A 17,552-nucleotide genomic window follows, 5' to 3' on the forward strand; every position below is an offset into this window, starting at 1 on the left:
TTTTAACACTTAACGAATGGGTCGAAAATTAGACACCGCATTTTTTAACAGCTTCAACTATTGCCAAACGGGGAGGCCTTCCTAAATGGTCGGCAAAGTGTTAAGATAAACTTAATATAAAATCTTATATGTAAATGTAATATATCTGAAAAATTAACCGATGTTCCTTCTTATAAGTTACACTCAATATTTCATTTCTTACTTTCTCGTGCAGAAATATATTTTTCGCTCTGGATTCCTTAAGTCATTTAACAAAATTTGCTCTTCGATTCCCACCGGCGAAGACTCCCTCTGTATTAAATGTTGACTGGTACATGTTAAATCTGTCAGGTCACAAAGCCCTCCAAGTTTCCATAACAAATGAGGGTACCGAATTGGAAATTGATAGTTCTCTGTTTCAGATCAAAATTAAAATCTGTAGATGAATGAGTGGGTCCACCCTATTAACGGGAAGTCGTATTCTTAGCCATAAATGGTACCACTGAAAAACAAGAAACGCACCCTCTGACGTAAATTTACATAGATAAATCTGCTTATTTACTCCATTACTGATGGAATTGATAAGCAGATTTTTACTATATTGATGTAATTTTTTTACTGAGAAAGAAGTTAATTTGTTAAATAGAACCAAAAAAACTATGTTTTACATACTTTTTTTTTGAGGCAAAGGATTTTTCCACTAGGTAATGCTGTAGGACAATGCAGAACATACACAAATATTAAGTTTCGAACGCGCAAAAAGTCAGAATTTAAAAATTTGCAATTCACGCATGCTTCAGACATCATAACTTTAAATTTAAAAAGAATATTCCCCCCCCTCCTCAAAAAAAAGAGAATAACTAAGCAAAACAATTCTTTACACATATTATAGAATTTAAAACACATTTTAATCACTGTATTTTACCATAATTTTCTTAAAAACATGCGAAACTTAATACCTTTAACAGAATACTTTTCAAAATTAGCAAACACACAAGGACAAGATTTCTTTAATACTACTAAAAACTAAACTCAGTAGCGCGACAGCCCATAGAGGGCCAAGGCCTACCGTGCCCAACTCAGTTTTCTTGACCTTGGGCTCTGGGGTGCAGGAGCAGATGCTCCGGTTAGGGGGTCAGCCGAACATGAAACCCCCAGTGTTTAGTTCCCCCGAAGGGAAGAAAGGCCAAGTCAACATCGCCCGGCCCGAGGATCGAACCCAGGACCTGTGGCATGGGAGAGTGAAGTATTACCACTCAGCCACCGGGCGTCATTTCTTTAATACAAAGAAAACAAATTGTTTCCGAGTTTCAACAACACTTTAATATTTTTTTCAGTACCGCCTTAAGGCACATGCACACTCGGGCAGTGCCCAGTGTATAAAGTGTGCATTTTGTTTATCTTTTACAAATAGTGATTGAATATCATGCAAACACCAATAATTTGAAAAGTTTATCACCAGGAAAACTTAAAAAGGCAAACGACATCTATTTTTCTATGTTACAATGAAGTTTTTAGGTACTCAACTCTCACTTACTAGCAAGATTCGTCTTGCTAGTAAAATAAATTAATATACACGTTTAAAATAAATTAACGTGATCAAGTTTTATGTCAATTCATAATGTCACTCTTGACCACCACCAACTCTGTTTAGTATTTATTAATCTTAAATTCTGTTACACTAACTTATTTGTTAACATTTTAACTAGTGCCTGATTTCAATAGACATTATAATTGTTTCCCATATGGTAATCCCCAATTGATACTTCATTCTTTTTTCAACATCAACAATTTAACAAAAATAAAAAGAATTCAATAAAATAAAAATTTCGAAAACAACATTTTTGAATGGACTTTAAAATATAAAGTAACTCAATTTTTTCAGACCAAAAACGAAAACATTGTTTTCAACTATTTGTCACTGCTGCAAGCTCCCCCCCCCCGCCAACCTGTCAAAAGTAATGTGCCCTAAATTTTTTGTTTAAGGCATAACAAAATTTTATTTTATTATAATTTATTGATGATTAACTTTGAAATAAAGTTGATTGTACAGGCTTTCAGTCTACCCTTTAGAATATTAGAAAAACTATGCATTCATATCTTAATTTATTGCCGTCCTGAAATAATTATTCATGAGCAGCACATTAATATTTTAAAAACAAATAAAAAATACAGAATTTTTTAATATGTAATATGTACAATAGTTTTTAATAAAACGTATATTACAGAACTATTATGATGCTCCTTTTCCTTCGCTATTTTTTTAAACTAAACTGTTCATAAAAATGTATTGTATCTCTGTGAGTAAGAGGAAGGACAGTGACTAGAGCTCGCTCAAAATGTTCTCCTTTTAAAGTTGGAGATACACAGCCAGGGTCTTCGATAAGAAGTTGCATTGCAGCTTCATTACATAGCTGAACAATCTGAAAGGAATACAATAAGGCTTCATCAAATGATTATTAAATGAATTTCATTATCATAATTAGATTTATTTATTATTTTTTTTTCAATATTTATTTTAAAGTTAAGCACCATTAAAAAAAAAAAAAGTCGTGAAATTAGATTATACCACAGCAAGTTATTTAATTTGTGTAACAAAAAAATCATACATAATAAAAAATATGAAAATATAATACTCTTTTGCTACTAAATTTTTGGTTAAAGTGTGCCACTTCAACTAAAAATTTACCACAAGAGACAACCTCAAAATGACTAAAAAATGCACAGTATCAAACCTAATTTTTAAGTATCGTAAAAGCTGAATATAAGAAGTGTGGTATCTTACTGGAAGTCTGCTATTACGAAAAGTTACAGCCATTAAAGATACAAAAATTGTATGCTTATGGTAAGCTAAAAATTACCAGACTTCTACTATAGTGACAAATATTTTTTTTTTAAAAACATTTTCTAAGGAATGCTTTATAAAATAAAGATCAAACGAAAGGTATTTTTTATTTATGGTCATGAGTACAGAAAAGTGAAAAATGGACATCATTTCACCTTATTTCCTGTCATGCAATGTTAACCTTTTTATATTTATGGGGTGCATCATCAGTTCAAGTTACCTTTTCTCATTTAAAAAAAAAAAAAAAAACGAAAAAAGGCTTAAGAAGTTTTTTTGAAACCTACCAAACATTTTAAAAGAATACTCCTTTTCCTAATCACATGTCTACCATACCCTACTTGATTTCTTTTCTTCAAGTAACTTAGTGTAATCAATAACATCAAGAGCTATTATAGCACATCATTTCAACTTTCAGTTTTTTCTGTTATTTTAACATTAAAAGTTTATTTACTAATTAAAATAATTTCATTTACTATTGTGTATCGACATTATAATGAGCTTTTGCTGCAGTCGAAGCCTGATTTACCTCTGAAGTTCAAGAAAGCTCAGACTCGTTTTGGGGCCCTCTTTTTCTTTCTTTTTTTTTTTGCTTCAGAAAAGTTTTCTTAAATTCTATGCACATTAAAATGAAACTTACTAACGCTACAAATATTATTTCCAAAAGTGGCTCAGATGCATTAATATATTCTTACCCCCTCCCATTATTGACATATTTAACATTATATATGATTGATTGTGGTTTAATCTATAGGGTTTAATTTGAACTGGAGATCCCATTCTGTTACAGAGCTTAGCAGCTACAAGTATATGGCTGAAAGTGAAAAAAAATTATGGCAAAAGCAATTAATTTTTGTCTAGTTTCTGGTATAATTAACAAGTAAGTAAACAAGTTAAATATTTGAATTTTAAAGAGTGGAATCATTAATTTCTAAAAAGTTCTAAACTGTATAACAGCTATCATATCTTCAATTTCCTCCGATTCTACCGTCACTAATTTGCATTGTAGAAGCCTGAAATAGGCGTCTGCTGCAACGTTTCTTAATTAGTGCATATATTTTTCCAATTTAGCAAACCTTTTAAAAAATTTTAAAAAGAAAAACTGTCATCCGAAACAAAAACAAAAAAATTTCAGTCATTTTGGGCCCCCTTAAATCTTTTTCTAAAATTCGGAGTGGAGGTTTGAGCTTTTCGGTAATCGGGCCCTAGCACCAGTGAACAAACTTACCTCAGCACCAGTGTAACCTTCTGTTTTTTCAATCAAGACATCAAAATTGACATCAGCAGAAACTTTTCTCCTCTTCATACATAATCTGAAAACCTCTCTACGAGTTTTGCTGTCAGGTAAAGGAACGTAAATAAGTTTTCCAATTCTTCCACTTCGCAACAAAGCCTGGAATATGTTTGTAAACATATCAGATAATCATACAGAGAAAACAAAAAACGAGTAAAGGGGGAAAATATACAGAAACTCTTAATTAAAAAAAAGAAATTAAATTTTTTTTTCTTAAATTACGAAAAATTTAAATAATGACAAGTCAATTACCAATAAATATAAATACTTTTTGAACCTACAGTTATATCTGCAAAACTAAGTGCTTTTTGATATTGTATTAATACTGCCAAAGCAGAATAGATCGATATGACAGCCTGAGGATTACAGAAAACATGAGACTCTGTTCATTAAGATAAATTGAATCAAGTAACCACAAAAATTCAAAATATAGCACACACACACAAAATAAATAAATAAATATAAGTAATAAAAAATTAAGATAAAAAAGCATATACACATAAATTTAGACATATTTCTTTTAAGAAAAAGAGAACAGCAGTGAAACCTTAGATAAGCGGACACTCTTGGGAGCAAAAAATTGGAGGGTATCCTAATAACGAAGTTTAACACCGCAAATTGTTTTTAGAATATTTTCAATGATATAGAAATAATTAAATTATCTACAATAACTATCTACAAGGATATTTATTTAAACTTTGAAAACTATTTTTTTCTATACAAAAGAATACATGAAAAAGTTTGATATAAATACATAATTTTAGATGTAGTTACAGATAAATGAATATAATTTTCCTATTAACACAGATATTCAGGTTAGACAAATGTGATACCGAATAGAAGTTTTTAGTCCTCAGTCGGTTTCAATTATTAGGTTTACACCTAACCATCACTTGATGGGAAACATGATTAATACCTCCTTGAAAGCAAACCTCCCGCGATTCATAGAAAAAAAGAAAACAATGCATACCTGTAAGGCATGGAGTTGTTATTTTCACAATTGATAATCTATCAAGTGTCTGAATAAATGTTTCATTTATAGAAACTACTCAAAGACTATATTTCTGTTCTCTTTCTTTAACCCAGCTGTGTTAAATACAGTCTTCGAATTGATTAGAAGAAGAAAGAAATTTTCAGTGGGGAAGAAGCATTGATTGTATTTAAGACATCATTTCAGCTTGTGCAGTCTCATAACCTGTGTCGTCCAAATGGAAAGATCAAAAGATGTCGCTGTCCGAATTATTTCAGACAAGCTGTATTATTTTTTCACCTTTCTTTGCAAAGGCAAGGCAAGGTGACAGACGAAAGATTGATTCCTTAGTCGCCAAATAACTTAACAATATTTATAGTTATGGTTAAGGTAAAACATCTATAGGCTTTAAAAATGGTGGAAAGTAGTAAATTTTTTCCCCCTTGGAATTTAAAGCAGAAATATTTTTGTTTTTGGATCAAATTCAAAAAAAAAGTGTCCGGTTTAAAAACATAGAAAACAACGTTCCAAGGCAAAAATGACTACAGTGGAAAGTCGCGTATCCGGAATCGGCGGGACTTTCCGAAGTCCGGATAATCGATTTTTCCGTATAATAGACCCCCAAGGTAAACAGAGATTAAAATGATCTGAATCTAAGAAGCAGAAATTAAATAACATTATTTTTCTTGCAATAATGTTTTAGTACTAGAATGACATCTAATCAATCAAAAACAAAATATTTAAAAAAAAAAATAATTATTGCTATTATAAAAATAAATATAGGAAACTAAAAAAATTTACAGTTATGAAAATATTAATTCCTCTCTCCGCCATTTTGAACTAGAACGTTTCAAGCAAGAAGGGGAAATTCCCGTCATTCATTCATTAAGGTGGGTAGGTGAAGAAGCAAAATTCATTTCCTTCTTACTTGTCATTCAAGTTGAAGGGGGGGAAGTGACAAGTTCTTACTTTCTCTCCTGTCATTGGCTATCAATCAAGCATAAAGGCGTGGCATGCTGATTGGGTTCTCTTTATTTTTTCTTGGGTGACTAAAGGGGATTCCCCCTCCACTTTAACGTTTGCTGTGTTTACCCTTTTTCACAGTACTTCTTTCCCTAACACTTTATCAAAAAGGTTCCAGGAAATGCCTCTTTTACTAGCCAGCTGCACAGGAAAGAAGGGGGGAGGGGACTCAATTGTGCTCTTTTGAAAAAAAATCTCCCCCCCCCTTTCCTGCATTCCAGAGGAGGAGCGTTACTAACGGTAGGGTCTTGGTAGATCTTCTGTTCTCTTTTCTGTTGATTTATGGGTTTAATGCATAGATCACTAGAAGCTAAGAAAGGAAAAAACCTGTCAAAATACTTTTTTTTTTTTTTTTTTTTAAGAGAGTGGGGAAGATGAAGAAATGTTTGTTTATTTTGATTGTTAAAAAGTGTCCGGGAAATTGACCCTTCCGGAAAAGGGACGTCCGGATATGGGACGTTACACTGTATCCGCACCAGATAACAGGATTGTCCACTTTGCCGAGAATGTACATAATGGTTTATAAATAGAAGATTCATGAAATATATGCCCGTATTGAGAGACGCCACTTTTTTTAGGAGTTCCTATACCACAAGGTTTCACTGTACAGATAAATTTTACAAATTTATTTTAAAAAACAGAACAAATATTCGTAGTATGATTGCCTTCATAACCTTGCCATTTCACATCAATATGAAGTGCATAACAATTGCAATAATGCAAGTTTTTAAAAAAATGAATGAAAATTTAAAAAAAAAATATTTGAAAGAATAATAATTGCAATTCTTACATCATCTATAATATCTGGACGATTTGTTGCTGCAATAATAAGCACATCTTTCAGAGTTTCGATTCCTCCTATCTCAGTGAGTAAACAATTTACTACTCGATTTTCAACACCAGAAGCTGAGGATGAGCTGAGAAAAAAAGAATATAAGTTGATAATCCAAGGAAACAAAAAAAAAACATACTATCACAGCTGCCAACATGTATAGGAAAGAATACAGTAGATTTTACGAGATGATGTAAATTTCATGATAACGGTAGCATATTATACTAAACATTTTGCATAAAAGAAATTTTAGGGATTTTTACTTACTGTCACCAAAATACAAAAATTTTATTACACTAAAAATTTTGAATTATCGGCAATATTTTCCATTTATGATTGATAATAAATGTACCTTAAGTTAAAATTATTTTAGCTAGGTTAACTCATAATTTTAAATACTAACAGACAAGTAATTTATAGTAGAAAGATTTTTTCAATTAATTTAAAAAGGTAGTTCTGAATGAAAATAAACTAAAAAATTTAGATTACAATATAGAAAAAAAAAGCTTTAAATTGTTTACTATAAATGAGGCTATCTTCATTAGGTATAAGTAATATATTTAAATATTCGAGCAAGCAATAAATTGTGTAATAATTCTATTTAAATAGGGATTCTTTTCAAGGAAATTTACTCACTTTTAGCGAACGTTTTAAAATATACAAAAACCAGGAGAATTTTTGTTAAAGCAGTAGAACAGGAGAAATTGGAAAAATCCAGTTATTTACTGGTAAATCCAGTAGAGTTGGCAGCTATAGACTATTAACTATTGTGCTTATTTAGTCATATTTTTTTGTGTCTCTCAGAGTTAAGATGCTGATAAATGCAAGGTTAGCATTAATCAATAAGTAAAGTATGAGATGCATGTAAGTAAAGAGGGAGATGCATAAAAGTTGTAGTATACCTGTTTCTTGCAGGTGCTATAGCATCAATTTCATCGAGAAAAATGATACAGGGAGCTTTTATTCTGGCTTCAAGAAATAGATTGGTAACAGCTTTTTCAGATTCCCCCACATACATGTTCATAATGTCAGAAGCCTGAAATAATAATTTTTTTTTTAAAGTCAAATAATTCTTTACTATTGCAATTGTTGTGGAATTATTATTTGTTATAAGAATGATTTAATTAGAATTAAAGTTATGATGACTATTAGAATTTGAAATGTAACAAATGTTATGTAAATTAATAATTACTTCTTAGTTGTTACTCCATGGTAATCACTAAAAAGTTCCGTGGAAAAAAATTCAGCATTTTAAATAAATGTTAAAAGGTTCTGTAATACCATTGCTATAAAAAAAAGCAAGAAAAATGTCTTAAATTTCAATGAATTCATGGAACATGTTAATAAACGTTTTGTTCTTAAGGGATAAATTATCATGATTTTTTAAATTTTTAATAATGAAAGATTTGTTAAAGATCTTATTATTAGTGTTGGCAAGGCTTCAGACACAATGATAAAATCTATAGTTCTTAAATTCTTGTCTACAAAGCTTTTTAACTGTGCAAAGCATTTGTCAATTGTCCCCGTGATTCTGCTAATGTTTTATAGCGTCTCAAATACACACAAAAAAAGTTAAGACACATAAATAGTTCATACACCACATGTTGCATACATATCCCTTGGAATATGTAATTCTCCATTACTAAAAATAAATAAATAACACCTCAACAGATTTTAATAGGCAAAAAAAAATTAAATATAACAAAAAACAATTTTTGCTACTAGAAAAAAGTCACTTAAAAATATAAATGTGAGATTTAGATTGTTTTAAATAGGAATGATTTAAATTATTTTAAATTAATTAGTTATTTTTTAAAATTATAATTACATAATTGCACTGTGGATACGAAGCAAAGCTCTGCGTCACATTTGAATATCACAATAAAAATTCAAAGGAAATTTATAGGATAGCTTTTTAGAAGTATGTTCAATTATTTTACTTATTTATTTATTTTTTTTGGTTAATTCTAAATTTTAATACTACTTATTTTCCTTACAGACTAAAAATTATGTAAAAATTAATACTTCTATTTTTAATGTATTGCTAATTGTCATTAATAACCACAAAAAAAAGTCATTTAAATAAAGTATATTCAAATTGTATGACCTGCTTTCAACTGTTAAAAAGTTAAACATAAGTTTAATTTAATATATATATACACAGGGTATCTGCTACATTTTAGATTTTTAAATTCATGACTTTTCATGATTTTCCATGACTAATTCCAAGAATTTTTCATGACTTAATGAAGTTACTATTTTCTCCGACAAAAACGCAACAATGCATTTAAAAAAGCATTATAATAACATAATAAAAGGCATAACCAAAACTATACTCTGCATCTTCATATTTATAGATTTTAAATTTAAAAAACAGAGTAAAGAAAGAATTGAAACAATAAAATAGCTAGAAAAAAATGCAAAAGCAAATAATTTTTTTTCTGTAGAATTATATTCTAAAGATACTTTTCTTGTTCATCTGAAAGGAAAGAAATACTCCTAATTTTTCTGTTCTCATTTAGGAATTAAAAAAAAATTTGCAATGACTGGTTTGCTTCAACTAGAATTTTAAATTGATAAAATTAAATAAAATAAATAATAAGAATTTTTAAATGACAGAAGAGTTTAAAAGATAATTCGATCTAGAAATTAAGTTTTTTCTTTCATTTTTTGAAAGAACACCATAATTTTTAAAGAACATGATAAAATCATTTTATATTCTAATAAAATATGCCTGAGTGGTAATTTTGTTAGGAATTCAGATGTTTGGAACAGGATGAAATTGTGGGGGGGGGGACTCCATTTTAAAAATTAGATTTTTCGGAGACCAGTGGTGCAAGTGGCAAAACATGGTTTTGGAGCAATTTTGGAGCAGCGAAACAAAGATTTGGAGCATATTTAATAAAAAGAATTAAAACAAGAGTTTTCAATTTTGTTCATTAATGACATATCTTATTTTTTTTCACTTTTTAAAGGTCCCTGCATAAACAAATTAAGTTTCTTTTTGGTAGCTTCCAATTCTGTTAAATATTCTGCTATGCTCGACTTAGCCTCAGATAAGAGGATTTGTCCGCTTTCTATAAACATGTCTTTATTATTTAACCCATCTTTAATATTTTTTTTATCAGTGGCTAAGAGATCTTGAGAAGCCTTCAATTTTTTTAGCAAATCAATTTCAGCAACTTTCAATCTGCTTCCCTCAGTTTCAATGTTTTCACATTCTTTTTTCACAATCTCTAATCAAGCAGAATAATTTTTAAATGCTGCACGAGTTCCTTTAATTATATCTTTGTCAACTTTAAAGTTATTTAAATCCCCAGTGACACAACTTGTCTCAAATCATTAACACTATGCAAATATAAACTTGCCCTATTGTCAAGTAGCTTTTTATTCACACATATGAACAAACCTAAAACCTCTCTAGTACTAAAACCTCTTTCAACATCGGCATTCACATGTTGTATGCACAAAAGAGCTTTAAAAAGCTTTGTTATAAGAGAATATTTGATATTTCCCAAATTATATTTCTTCACAAAATAGTTTTTCCAAAACACATCAATTGGTGCATATTCATTTGAGTCACAAGAATAACCTTCTGGTTCTACATGTAACAGTAACAAACATGCCTCTTCAGGTTTTATAATGAATGGGGTTTCTGTTGCCAGATATCTTATTACCTTAATAGAATTCCATTCTCATCACAGGATGCAACAATTTAAGATGGCATAGTAACCTATTTTCAAGAGGCAATGCTTTTAATAACTTTTTTGCACGTGCCATAGACCTGGCACCTAAATACATAGAATTTCTTACTGAAGAAGATAATGATGTCATCGTATTTGTGATATCTAGTCCAACATCTATTAAATTTGAATTTTGCCAAATTTCTGCGTTTTCTACATCCAAAGATTTTAAGTCCTTTCCTGTCAAACTAAGAAAAGCAGAACTCTTTTAAAAAACGCCCTAACAATGCTTAAACTAGAGACACCATTTTATAATACAGCAAGTGAATCAATGGTGTCTCAGTTTGGAAAAAACCTAAACATTTATTTAATATAGGTGAAATATTACTTAAAAAAGAGCTTTTGGCAAAAGCAATTTAAATAAATTCAATATTGAGTGGCTCATACTATTTTTTAAATTAATAATTACTTTATTTAATTCTGTAAAAGGTAATTTAAAACTCTAATTAATTTAACTATTATTTAACATTATTGAGTATATTTTTCTTAAAATTTAAAAAAATGTTATTTGTAATAGTATATTCAATAAAACATTAACAAGATTAATATTGATCATACGGAATTTATAAAAATATGTAAAGAATTAAACAAACTTTAATAAATTTATATTACAAATGTAAATTAGTGAATGACCCCTAATTTTTATTAAATTAAAATTGGTTACCCAGTACAGTATTTCATTAATGAAATGATTAAAAAAATAATTTTTAAATGCAAATTCAATGAGTATCGAAGCTATAATAAAATGCAATAAGTATAAAAAAAATATTAGTAAAAAAAAGTAATAAATGTTTAAAAACAATATGCAATTAGTGGATGGTCCCTCAGAAAAAAAATTTACACTTAAGAAACCCAATTAATTTTTATCTTTATTATCTTTATCTTTATTTCATTAAATGAATAAAAGGGAGATGGAAATTTTGAGGTTATGAAGCTTTTTGATTCTTGACTGCTCTGAGGATCAACATGAAAATATGTACTTAGTGAATGGTCCCCAAGTTAATTCCAAGATCATGAGTACTATTCTATAAATAGAATAGAGCAAGAAGGCCATAAGCTTGCCATTGACGAAGACGATGGCACTTCAATAACAATGAAATTAAACAAGAGAAATAAAATTTTCGTTTGCTATTAAACTTTGGCAATGTTTAGTCGGTCCCCGAAAATTCCTGGGAAGTTTCGGTTCTATTCAGAGAGTGGAAAATGAAACCTGAAATTGAGAATATCTTGTAAAATGAAGCAGAGTTGCACATGAGAGTGCAAGAATCCTTCCCACTGAATCCAGAGCAACCCATCACATAGCAGTAGCTTGGTTGCCACAAAATTGTGACTTGGCGATACCCAGGGAAAAATATCCCTTTTGGCTCAGATCGAGGCAATTTAAGCCTACTACTTCAATTTGGAGCATATAGGCCCAGGTTTCCACAATTGGCGCAGTACTTGCAACACTGGAATACCAAAATCCATGACTTTCCATGATTTTTTTCAAAAAAACAGCAAAAATCATGACTTTTCATGACAAATTTTGTTCAATACTGAAATTCATGACTTTCCATGATTTTTCATGACTTTCCAGGTGCGCGGATACCCTGTATACAGTAGAACTCCAATTATCCGAATCAATTGGGACCGGATCCCATTCGGATAATTAGATTTTTTTTAAAAAAATGCTTATTTAAAATAATTACTGTATGCATAGTGGAAATGGGGGAAAAGAACTGTTTTTAAGGAAAGAGATCTTTTTATGAATAATGTGTACACACCTTGCAGTAAATGAAAGTTATTACATGCTAAACATTTCAGTTAAAGTAAGCTGTTTAACTGTCTTCATCCGTTTTTGGGCAGCTAAGTTGCGCATCCATTTGACAGTGAAAACTTGCTAATGGTCACACTCAGGTTGGTGCTCCATCCACATCAATGCAGTTTCAAGGCCAGCAAATGCTTCACTAGCTGACGGCCCTGTGTCTTCCTCAATTTCAGCATTAGGGTCATCTTCTTCATAGACACTTTCCTCCATCACACTTTCAATAAGTTCATCATCATTTAAAATTTTAAATCCACAGTCTGATGAATCACATGTCATCCACTCTCCTATATCTTCAGCACTGACATTTGAACATCCAGGATTGTTCAAAAATATGTTTCTGAATTCCTCAAGAGATATGGCATCCTCATTTTCTGTCTCTTCCCTTTTTTTTCTTTAACTTCTTTTTCCCTTTTCTCTTTTTCCTTCTGTACTATAGTTGATACGCCTTTTAACTTGTTCCATGCACGTCTTAATGAGGCATCTTTAACCAAATTCCAAGTTTCCGCAACCATGTACATGCAATCGTTCAAATTTATCTCTTTGTGGTTATCCAACACACCTTCTTCATCCTTTCCCTCTACTAAAAGCTTCCTTAAAAGTTGTCTTCGGTAAAGCGCCTGACAAGCGCCAATTGGCACAAGCAAGCTGACCAGGGAGTCTAGTGTTCACATTTCTTTGTCAACAAACAACATTCCACAACTAACATCCTTATTCATACGGTCTCCCATGTGCTCTTTTGTCACTGGATTCCCCCTCCTTTGTTATTCCTTTTATTTATCTTTGTCCAATCCTGTAAACTTTCTCTGCATAAATCTTTTCTTGGCTTTACTAGCATTTTATGTTATTCATATAAAGAAAGAAAAAAAAAAAGAGAAACTTATCTTTTTACTATATTTCCATAGGAATTCTGAAAGCGATTTCGATAATCGGCGATTCGGATAGTTGGAGTTCGGATAATTGGTGAAACGATGAAAATTAATTTAACGAAAAATATATTTTTAGATATTTACTTTATATACTAGTACATTTGAAGATATAAGTTTTTTAGTAATTTTAAAAATTATAGGTTTGTAGGTTGAATATTTCAATAAAACTTTTGGACTCATCAGGACAGTTTTAAATATAAAATTCTGTGTCCTCTCCAAAGTCCATTTCAGCCATCCAAAATCTCAACCTTGTCTAAGAAAAGGCTATATAGCACTTTATTACAAAAAATAGTATTTTTAGCTTTAAACAACTTTGTAATATACAAATTCTGGCTATTTCAAAAGGTTTCAAACATAAATGTGATGTTTAGGAAAGGATGTTGAAAGACCTACTTTCTTTGAAATGAAATTCCAGTTGCATTCAGTGGCTAAGGCTTTTGCAATCATAGTTTTTGAGCATCCAGGAGGTCCATAGAGAAGTATACCTTGACAAGGGGAAATATTGAAGCGTTTAAGTTTCTCTTTTGGAATCTGAGTCATCATTTCAAGCTCCTTCATCAATTCTTTTTTAACTGTTTCCATTCCCCCTATGTCAGTCCATTTCACCTATATAAAAAAATCCCTTTATACTTTCCACCTCTTAACTTTGCAGAGCAAAAGACGAGAACCAATCTTCACACACACAAATATAATTTTCCAAAATAGTTTAATTATTTATCAATAGTTCAACACTGTTGGTTTAAAAATAAGTTCCAATCGAATTGATCTATTTTCATTTTTTTCCCAGACTTACATTTTTGCGAGGCCCATGACATCATTAAAAACAATGTATATTTTGTTAACAGTTCTTCTGAAAACCTTTTATCTCTAGAGTATGGAAATCTTTTTATGTTTTAACTGCACCACCATATGCGCTTTTCATCGGCTATTTCATTGATTTATCCTTTTACTTCCATCAACAAATGGAATTATGCCGATGGTGGACGAGTGGTTAGCGTGTCTGACTGCGGAGCCGATGGTTGCGGGTTCGAATAGCGATCAGGCCATGGATGTTTCTTTCTCTCTTTGTGTTCTATGCCCTTTCTTCTGCGTGATTGTAACCCGCCCTATAAACGGGTTTGTGGTTGTATGACATGGGCGAACCTACTCCACTGCCGTGGCTTAGCCATAGGTGCTCACTGGGTAACGATAAGAGAGTAAAAATCCTGGCATTTCTGAGGCCAATGGGTAATAGACCCAAGTGCCTGCCATTAACCAAAAAAAAAAAAAATATTTATTACTGCACTTTTATAATTTTTTTAAACTATTGACTGATTCAGTTTAATTTCTTTTTTATCTCACATTTCTATTGTCTTTCACAACTTTTTATCTGTATTCTATTATGCATAAGCCATTTTGCATTATGAACAGCATTACAATTTGTATGCTAACCACTTTAACATATTATTTTTTAAAAGTTTTAATGTTGGTTTTTGAAATGGTTCTATAATGATCACAAAGTTTTTATTCATCTAAACAGTGTGTATAACCTAGCAAATGTAAATTGGTCGTTCGCAGGCAGGTCACAGAGTCTACAAGCCAATTGAAATATCCTATCATTTTTTAAAATTAAAATTATTCATACTAGCAAAAAAGATACTCAGAAACCAGCATAGTTGCAATAAAAAGTACCTTTACCACTTACATTAATAAATTCCTAAAACTTGTTTAATGTAATGATAAATACTAAAATTGTTTACCTTTTATTTTGTTACCCATGATAGTCAGTTAAGGAAAACGTTTTATTTTAAATTGTTTCATTAAACATATAAAAATATTGCACGATGCGGAAACATTATTGTAGCATTTGAAAGTTTATGTAATTGTTTTTTTAATACAGTTTAAAATGAATTTTAAACAGATATTTAGCAGAACATTTTTGAAATGGAGCTTTTTTTTTGAAAAAACGAAAGGGGTGAGGAGTATTTATTTATTACATGGTTTTAGAGATTATTCAGGATGGCAAAAATACTCACAAAAAAAATTTCTTAATTTTTCCACACAAATCTTATAAAATTTTCCTGATTTTGCAAGCTTGACCTAGATTTTATCATCCATTTCTTAGTTATATGTTAATCTTTCATACAAATTATGATACTAAACACTTATACAGTGAAGCCTCTCGAGAGCGACCACTCTCTGTTCCACAGGAAAATGGTCATTAATGGAGGTTGACAGCTTTCAAGGGTTACCTTCATTATCCTCAAAATGTTATTGAAGGTACATGTTTGTTGCAAGCAATTTTAATTTTATTCGGTGTTTAATTTCTTGGAGTGGAAATGCCACTCGTGTAGGCGCCATGAAACCCGATCAATAAATAAAACTTAGAGTCAATAAAAATTACCTTTACTGATAAAATTATCTGTAAAACAAATTTACCAATTATGAATGATAGAACTACTTCAAATAAATAAAAAATGATGTTTTTTTTAAGTTTGCAGATAATTTTATATTATAAAAATTAGTTAGCTTTAAAAAATGAAAAGAAGTTTGTTTATTTAAGATGCTTAGTTCTTTTTAAATTAACTTTTTTTCTGATTTAACTTTCAACTCTAAAAATAAATCATTGATAGCATCTTTTTTCTGCAACATGAAAGTAGTTAATCTCTTTCAAAGATCATCAAAGAATGCTCTCTAAATAACAGCCATTTTTGGAAAAAATAGATAGTCCTATACTTTCAGATCTCAACTTAAATTGCCAGATATTTGACAGATTTTTTTCGGAATAGCAAGATTCCCTGACCACCATATTATTATAAACATTAAAAGAGTCAAATAAAAACTGGTATATATATATATCCTTACTTTATCTGTTTTCATGTCAGATGATAAGAGAGAAGTTTTCCTCTTCTTAATAGCAGTCTCAATGTCAGAGAAACTTAAATTAGACTCTGGTGGTGAGATCTGTGAGGTATTTTTCATCCGTATCAGAGACAAGAGAGTAGCTGTAATGAAAACAAATTAAATGTAAATGAGTATTTCCAAATTAAAAGTGGTAATTCAAATAACTTTTCAAGGATCAAAATCAAATTCACATTATTTTTAATAATTTGAAAAAGCACAGACAAAATTTCATTTTGCTCATTTTTCGTTGCCTGGTGAGCACCTTGTGCCGAAACTCAGGGAGGCAAGCAACATTACCCACGCCACACTGCCCACAGATAATGCCACTCTGCTCATTCATAGGGTGGGTCACATTCACACATCACAGAGAGAGAGAGAGAAAAGCACTCATGCCCTGAGCGGGATTCGAACCTGCAGCCATTGGCTTTGCAGGCGAGCATCACAAATATAATAAATAAATAAACATAATGTAAGTTAACCAATTTTTACAGATTGTAAAAGATTTATTTAAAAAATAAAATGAAAAGTAAATACAACAAGTACCACAATTTCCACGATTTAAATTAAATGATTAAAACTTGAGATATAAAATCTAATATTCTAAAAAATAAAATAATAATCGAATTAATGTAAAAATATATTAATATAAATTGTTTTAAATAAAATAGGTAATTTTTTTTAAAATAATAAATTTAAATCATGTAAGATTTGTTATTGTAGATGCTTGAAATAAGTTAAGGACCCTTAAATTCATACTTTATAAAAATATCAATCGAATTTTCTTTCATAAATGAACTCAAGAGAAATGAAACTTCGGAAAATCATAAACTCAATAAGATAGATAGAAAGTCTTAAATACTTTGTGCAATGAGTGGAGGGTCCTTAAACTCAAACATAGCTAATCTAGAATTTTGATTTAATTTTATCTTTATTTAATCCAAAAGGAGGATAAAAATTACAAAACAATGAAGCTCTGTTGTAAACTGCTCTAAATCAAAATGAAAAAGTAAAGTTTTGATTAGTGAACAATCCCCAATTTCAAACATTGTGACTGATCTATAAATAAAACGATGCACTAACACCATCAGATTTCCAGAGACGCGATGTTATCAGTACAAGAAATAGAGGAAAAAAGAAATGAAATGTTCTTTTTAGGAAAAATAAAAGACAATCCTAAGAATGCAAACAATGTAAGTGTCATAATTAAAAATAGTTTTTATTTGAGAGAACACATAGAAAAAAGTATTTTTTTT

The 17,552-nt window shown here is 30.3% G+C and overlaps 1 protein-coding gene across 1 annotated transcript in view; it reads right to left on the bottom strand.

Annotated features, from left to right (window-relative positions):
• Positions 1-2,142: 2,142 nt before the first annotated feature.
• Positions 2,143-17,552, bottom strand: part of LOC107445412 (ATPase family gene 2 protein homolog A) — a 40,374-nt gene continuing 24,964 nt past the window's right edge. Inside the window, exons 11-16 of the mRNA XM_087149757.1 lie at positions 16,261-16,400; positions 13,810-14,022; positions 7,843-7,976; positions 6,899-7,025; positions 4,050-4,214; positions 2,143-2,402 (exon numbers count right to left, since the gene is read on the bottom strand). Coding sequence (XP_087005883.1) covers positions 2,235-2,402; positions 4,050-4,214; positions 6,899-7,025; positions 7,843-7,976; positions 13,810-14,022; positions 16,261-16,400 — 947 coding nt within the window. The 3' untranslated portion in view covers positions 2,143-2,234. The remainder of the gene's footprint in view (positions 2,403-4,049; positions 4,215-6,898; positions 7,026-7,842; positions 7,977-13,809; positions 14,023-16,260; positions 16,401-17,552) is intronic.

This window comes from Parasteatoda tepidariorum, chromosome 8 (genome assembly GCF_982258835.1).
Source record: "Parasteatoda tepidariorum strain Cologne lab strain chromosome 8, Ptep-v5.0, whole genome shotgun sequence".
In the NCBI taxonomy this organism is placed as follows: Eukaryota; Metazoa; Arthropoda; class Arachnida; order Araneae; family Theridiidae; genus Parasteatoda; species Parasteatoda tepidariorum.